General features: G+C 35.4%; 1 protein-coding gene across 1 annotated transcript in view; it reads left to right on the forward strand.

Moving 5' to 3' along the window:
- CISD1 (CDGSH iron sulfur domain 1) overlaps nucleotides 1-6,208 on the forward strand; it is an 18,677-nt gene extending 12,469 nt beyond the window's left edge. Inside the window, exon 3 of the mRNA XM_017542253.2 lies at nucleotides 5,506-6,208. Within this exon, the coding sequence (XP_017397742.1) occupies nucleotides 5,506-5,595 (90 nt within the window). The 3' untranslated portion in view covers nucleotides 5,596-6,208. The remainder of the gene's footprint in view (nucleotides 1-5,505) is intronic.
- The last annotated feature ends 1,562 nt before the right edge of the window (nucleotides 6,209-7,770 follow it).

Raw genomic sequence — 7,770 nt, forward strand, 5'->3', positions numbered from 1 at the left:
AGAGACGGGGTTTCACCATGTTGACCAGGATGGTCTCGATCTCTTGACCTCGTGATCCACCCGCCTCGGCCTCCCAAAGTGCTGGGATTACGGGCTTGAGCCACCGCGCCTGGCTTAGTGAGTATTTTCTATCAGCAGTTGGTTGAATCCATGGATGTGGAAACCACAGGTACAGATGGGGCCAACTGTATTTCACAAAAGGGCTATCCATATTTGAAGTGAGAATGAAAGGAACCAGTATAGAGGAAATGATTAAAGTGACTACAGGGAAAGATACTATTTGAGACAGCAGCATCTTGACAAAGGGTGGAAGGAAATGAGAGTAAGAGCACAGATGTGAAACTCAGCCTTAAAAAGGAAGAGATAGTCTTGCTTTCGAAACAAGAAGATGAAAGAATTCTGATGTAAGAGGGCAGGGTATGGGATGTAGTATTGCTAGATTCCGATGCCTGCAACTTCAGGTAGGTTTACATTATCCGCGGTGTTGTATGATGGCCACATAGGAGACAGTTCAAACAAGGACAGCATAAGAATACAGACTAAGAAGAAGGAGAAGAAAGTCTTACCAGTTAACATCAGGCGCTCAACTGAAATTGAAATGAAATGCAACTGGACATACTTAGACTCACTGTCTTTCATTTACAGTGTTAGATTTGAGTTGTGATATTTTTGTTTTGTTGTTGATAGTGGGCTTGATCCTGGGATTTTTTTTGGCTCGGCGGGGAAGGGCTGGGGGAGAAAGAGAAAGCCTCCATCCTATTAATGGCTTAGAAGTGGGTTTTACTGAGTCTGTTTCTTCATAAAAACAATATTCTGAATGTGGGTGCCATTCATTGGCCAATCCACATAAAGACAGTCTTGTAAAAATCTTAATATCTCTTTGTACCTTTTCATACTATAGCTACTGTCTTAGGTTTATTTAAGTAGGTACATAAGAGTGGTATAAAATGTCATAATCTCTAGGGTAGTCTCAAAAATCTTCCGTTTTCTTTCTCAACCAAAACAAGTATATTTTTCTGAGCAGTTTATGATAATGAGCCAAAATGCTGCCAGGCAACTTCCTTTGGATACAAAATCAAATCTGTAATGCAAAGTATGAAGTTCAGAGAAGGAAGATTGTCTTTAAAAGAAAATTGTTTCAGGTGAAAGAGGTAAGTCAAAGAGGAGCATTTATTTCTATCTTGAATTACCCTCAAAACAGACATAACTTGAGATGTGAGGTCATTAAAAAGAAATCTTATCTTTTTATGAAGATCCATATAGCATTGCTAGCTTTCCAGGCGGAGAGCAAGGATCTCCAGTGTTTTTTCTACTAGACTTTTATTCCAACTTCTTCTAACTCTTTCTTCCCCACTTTTAAAGATACTTGGGATTTGTAGTGTTCATATTGGGTTAACAAACATAAAAGGATGTTTTCTGGACATAAAGGAAATCCAGCCAATTTGATTTACAGACTTTTTCCAGGATTTGTTAGTAAACAAACACTGACATCGTTAGAACAAAGTAAGTATCAATACTACACAAACTGAATTTAATATTCTTCGTGGGTTTTTTTTTTTTTGTAATTTTACTTTTTGCTTAACAATTTAACATTTCAAAATTTTTAGTGAAAGATGGTTAATAAAATTATATTATTGTACAGTATTTGATATAAAACTCCTGTACTTCCTACCTTGTATTTGAAAATATATAATGCCGGGCACAGTGGCTTAGGCTCGTAATTCCAACACTTTGGGAATGTGATGGGCAATGTAATGAGACCTTGTCTCCACAAAAAATTTAGAAATTATTTGAGTGTAGTGGCATGCAGCTATAGTCCTAGCTACTCAGGAGGGTGAGATGGAAGGATCACTTGAGCCTGGGAGATTGAGGCTTCAGTGAGCTCCGATTACGCCACTGTGCTCCAGCTTGGGCAACAGAGGGAGACCCTGTCTCTTAAGAAAAAAAAAAAAAGTTTATATCCACCACACATTATATTTCTCCTGCATAGGTCAGAAATAAAGCAAGACACAGAAGGCTGTAATTCCTGGGGCTGTGATATAAAAGTGCCATTAAAAAATATGTCTCTGAACAAAATTATTTTTAACACCTAGTTTACATTTTAAAGGCATAAAAGCCTTATATATTTTAATCTCATGAAAGTTTATTAACAGATAACCAGGATCAACTACTCATTGCTTTTAAAGAAATATTTATTTTTTTATTTTTTTGCTTTTAAGAATATGAAGAAACAGGCTGATTTCAGTTTTTAGGCAGACTTGGGTTATTAGAAAAAATATATTCTCATTTTAGATACATGACAAATATTTTGTAAGATTTTCTTTGTATATTTTTCTGTAGATTTCTCTCCTGTTGATTCTGTATATGGAGGAAAATAATTTGAGAAAATGTTAGTGTCTAATATTTTCAACATAAGATTAAAAATAAATAAAAGTTGTTTTGTAGTTTTTTTGTTTTTGAGCTGGAGTCTTGCTCTGTCACCCAGGCTGGAGTGCAGTGGCACTATCTCGGCTCACTGCAACCTCTGCCTCCCTGCAAACTCTGCCTCCTGGGTTCAAGTGATTCTCCTGCCTTAACCTCCTGAGTAGGTGGGATTACAGGCGCCCACTGCCGCGCCCAGCTAATTTTTAGTCGAGACGGGGTTTCACCATCTTGGCCAGACTGGTCTCAAACTCCTGACCTCATGATCCACCTGCCTTGGCCTCCCAAAGTGCTGGGATTACAGGCATGAGCCACCATGCCTGGCCAAAAAATAAGAGTTAAACATGCCATTTTAGTAAGTTATTTGTAGCTTCTTATTTAGAAATATTTTATTTTTCAGAAATACAGCCTGTGTGGATTTAACTGTACAGTGAAGTATTTTGTGTGTGCTATTTATAAAAATAGAGTCTTTACAATGTAAACTTTTATACTCACTAAAATCATCTGTGTTTGTTTATTAAACATATGTCACTTTGAAATGCTGTACTTTGCTGTGGGATAATTTCATTTCATTTTTATAGCCTCTTTCCTCATCCACACCAAGAAAAAACTGAAAGCTTGACTTTATGTTTTTGTATCAAGGGCTTGTTTTTAATATGAGTATACTGTTTACCACATCTTATTGGCCTCAAAACAAGAAATAATGTAAACTTTACATATACTGTATTTACACTGCCCACTATGACAGGATAGAATTTATATCTGGAAATATAAGTTGTGCAAATACCTTGAGTTTTTCTGTAATTTTTAGCTAATTTAGTGCCTCTTTCAATTATTTACAGATAGATTAAATTTTGATTAACATCAAGTAGACTTTTGGATATCAAAGTTTAAGATTAAATACCATTATTGTCACGTTCCACTTATCTGCTATATTCCCTTCACTGAACATAATGAGGTACTTGTTTCTCGTAAGGCTAAGACTCCTCTTTCTTTAACCAGGTTTCTTCAAAGCAACAGCATACCTTAGACTAAACAGAGAAACTCTAGATTCTAGAGTGTAGATACACTAAAAGCATCAAGATTAATGCAAAGATGCTAGCTCTCACCATTTGACATGAAATAGAAATAAAAGATATAGAAGAAACAAATTACTGATAATTACACCTTCTAAGTGTAAAAACATTTCACTACCTGAGGATTTACTGAAATACTGTGCTTATTTTTTCATTTTACAATAGAGAGGGATATACTTATTAAAAAAAAAATGATTTTATGTCAGGGCACAGTGGCTCACACCTGTAATCCCAGCACTTTGGGAGGCCGAGACGGGCAGATCACAAGATCAGGAATTCGAGAGCAGCCTGATCAACATGGTGAAACTCCATCTCTACTAAAAATACAAAAATTACCTGGGTGTGGTAGCGCACGCTTATAATCCCAGCTACTCAGGAGGCTGAGGCAGGAGAATCGCTAGAACCCCAGAGGGAGAGGTTGCAGTGAGCCGAAATCGTGCCACTGCACTTCAGCCTGAATACTCCATCTCAAAAAAATATTTACAAAGCAAGAGTGTTCAGATATGAAAATAACTAATTGTAATAATGATTAAAATATGACAGCAATAATCTTAACCAGAATATACATGAAATCTGAGGATGAAAAACTGCAAAAGAAATTAAGACTTGGCAAAAAACATTCTCAAGCTTATCTGGAAGAATAAAGTAATAAAGTTTCATAAAGTTAAAGAAGAATAATGAAGGAAAACTAGCCCTACAAAACACTGAAATCTTTAAAATACAAATATTCCAGTGTAGTAGGCTGATCAGCATAACATAGAACTATAAATAGGTGCTTTTATATGTACAATTTATTTCGATCAAATTATGAATAAAGGTATAAGAATATGGGAAGCAATAGCATCTGGTAATACTGAAGCAACAGGATCTTAGCATTTGCGAAGTGTGCTAATTTTCATTTCTGTTAGAGTTTTCAGTAACAGAAAACTCTAATAGAAATCAAAATTTAAATTGTCCATAGTGCAGTCACCTTAAAAAACTCTGGGATAAAATTGTGGCTTCTATAGCAAAATTAATAATGTGTACTGTGACTCAAATGGGCTATATGATATGTTTTTTAAACACAGAATGAAACCAAATCAGAGTGTCTTGCAGGATTCAGCTTTTTTGGAGCATACTCTTAGAAACACTGTTAGAAATTTAGTTTTGTCCCTTTCCCTCCCACTGGACACCAAAACATCAGTCATATCTAAAATGTGAAATCATGAAAAGGAATGGAAATTTATATTTGTCACATCTCTAGAAGAAAGATGTCTCCATGAATTATGTTGAAAAGGGAAATATTGGCACATTTGTATGAAAGTGGAGGAATTGAGCATATGAAAAAATGAAAAAATTTCAGAAAGATTGCTGCAAAAATCAACAAAGGGATAATATGCAAATTGATTTTTTTTGAGATGGAGTCTTGCTGTCTCCCAGGTTGAAGTGCAGTGGCGCAATCTCAGCTCACCACAACTTCCACCTCCCAGGTTGAAGCCTCAGCCTCCCAAGTAGCTGAGATTACAGGCACTTGCCATCATGCCTAGCTAATTTTTGTATTTTTAGTAGAGATGGGGTTTTGCCATGTTGGCCAGGCTAGTCTTAAACTCCTGACCTTAAATGATCTACTCATCTCAGCCTCCCAAAGTGCTGGGATTGTAGACATGAGCTACCACACCCAGCCACAAATTGATTTTAAATAAATGAACTTAAACTCTTAGAATTAAATAGACAATAGACAAAGTTCATTAGAAAGGAATGTAACTAGTATATAAACATAAAATGGGTTTTCAACATTCATCAGATATCACAATGAAATTCAATAAGTGATGTGTGCGTTATGCACAAGTCGATTTCTTCTTCCTACTAAGTAGTGTATGTACTTTACATAGGCTCTTTAAGAAAGCCTGTATAAGATAACCAAGAAAATCTTTATGTTATGTTATATGAATTAAGCATCACCGTTCACTCTGCCAAGCATAATACTGATTTTGGGATTAGGTGTTTCATTTGTTCTTTCTCTTCCCAGTTCCCATTCTGTGATGGATCTCACACAAAACACAATGAAGAGACTGGAGACAACGTGGGACCTCTGATCATCAAGAAAAAAGAAACTTAAATGGACACTTTTGATGCTGCAAATCAACTTGTCGTGAAGTTACCTGATTGTTTAATTAGAATGACTACCACCTCTGCCTAATTGACCTTCCCTGGGTTCTAAATGTGGCATATTGCAAACTGCAGCTTTCACATTCATGGCATTTGTCTTACTTGTTCAAACATCGTGGTGCACATTTGTTTAAACAAAAAAAAAAAAAAAAGGAAAAACCACCCTCATGGCCTGTGGGTTATTTTGGTCTTGTAAGGATCCGTTTCTTTAAAATACTGACATATAGAATTGTATCGTAGATACAATATAGCTGTATCTTGAAGGCAACATATTAAATTATTCTCAAAATTATGTATTTGCAGATTCTACTTGTAAGTTTCAAAGAAAAATTATCATCTTTTCATATTAACCTGGAAAGTATATAGGATGTGATTCAGCTACATTAATTTCTTAATACAATCTCGGAAGGACCTGTTTTGACCTTGATTTTCTTGACATTGGTAATGAAACTGAGAAAATGTGGCTTCTGTGTCTTCACAGTTTTCAGTCAAAATGATTGATGAATGTTATTCTGCTTAATTTTATAAGTCAGCCAGGTCAATAATAAAGGGGTGATAACTTCTTGGTATTCATCTTCATAGATATTTAATGAAGATAGATCCATTAAAGGAGCCAATAGTGGAAATTTAGTTAAAATTGATACTAGATTTAAATTAGTCATGTTTTAAAATCTAATGTTCCAGAATTCTGGCCCAAGGAATGGTAAGCACTTGAACTGAGGACGTAGAAGGAACTGGAGCACGTAATGTCAAGTCTTTTGATCACTAAGCCACATATCCTGACAGAAATAATAGTCACAAGATTAGATAAAGGCGTGGGAAGGTTTTCTTTTTTTCCCACTCCAGCTAATCAAGCACATGGATTTTAAACTGTATGATCTTTTTCTTAAAAGTAAAAATTTGAGGACAAGTGTTTGTTTATGTAATACTCTTCAAAGACTCAGAGCAGAAACATTGCATTCATTGTTGATTCAGAAAAAAAGAAAACACGAAAGCTGAATAATTAGCAATAAAAGAATTAAGACAAATAGTTCATAAATATTTTTAAAGATACTAGATTTTGAATTTCATAGGTTAGAAGGAAAATCATGGCAAAATATATAGAAAATGTGGGCAAATATAATTTGAAACTGATGAAATGTAAACATTTTCATTATTTTAGTATACACAAATTCTCAGTAGTAGTCAATCACAAGTTTCTGCTTGCTAAAATCCATTTACCTTGACGGGGATCAAACCTGACAGCAACATTTCTACATAATACATGATCATGGCTATTTTTACATATATAGTTTTGTGTATTACTGTAGATAAAAGTTGATAAAATTGTACACTGGTTTTAAGAAGCCCATGTAACTAACTTGGACATGTCTTTAAGTTACATATTCATCATAAAATCTGAAATCCTGGCCAGGCGCGGTGACTCACACCTGTAATCTCAGCACTTTAGGAGGCCAAGGTGGGTGGATCATGAGGTCAGGAGTTCGAGTGCAGCCTGGCCAATATGGTGAAACCCTGTCACCACTAAAAATATAAAATTAGCTGGGTGTGGTGGCACATGACTGTAATCCCTAACACTTGGAAGGCTGAGCTGGGAGAATCACGGGAACCCAGGAGGTGGAGGTTGCGGTGAGCCAAGATCGTGCCTGGGCAACGAGCGAAACTTCATCTCAAAACCGTACAAACTGATTCTATTAAATTCTTTAGGCAATTGTCCCCAGATTCTAGGCCAAGACTAAATTTTCAGCTCTTCTCAAAGGAAACTTTTTTTCTTTGCCCACCTCCTTTTTAAAATAAGTATGCATGTCAGCAAAGCAGAGCAATAATACTTTTAAAGATGAATTGTTTTAAAGAAAAATAAATCCATCAACTCACAATGTTTCTGATAAAGGGACATCCTTCTAACTTGACAGACTATTCTTTATCTTGAATTTGAAAATTATATTGTTAGTCATGCATTTTTGTAATGTCAGGGGGAACCTGATACCAGTTTTCAAAACTATAGAATTATGAGTGTGTGTGTATGGCAAAAATATAAATGACCACCTTACTGTGAAACATAGATCTTGAGCATTTTGTTTTTTTTTTTTTTTTTTTTTTTTTTAGACGGAGTTTCACTCATGTT

Source organism: Cebus imitator, unplaced genomic scaffold (assembly GCF_001604975.1).
Source record: "Cebus imitator isolate Cc_AM_T3 unplaced genomic scaffold, Cebus_imitator-1.0 Scaffold142, whole genome shotgun sequence".
NCBI classification, from domain to species: Eukaryota; Metazoa; Chordata; class Mammalia; order Primates; family Cebidae; genus Cebus; species Cebus imitator.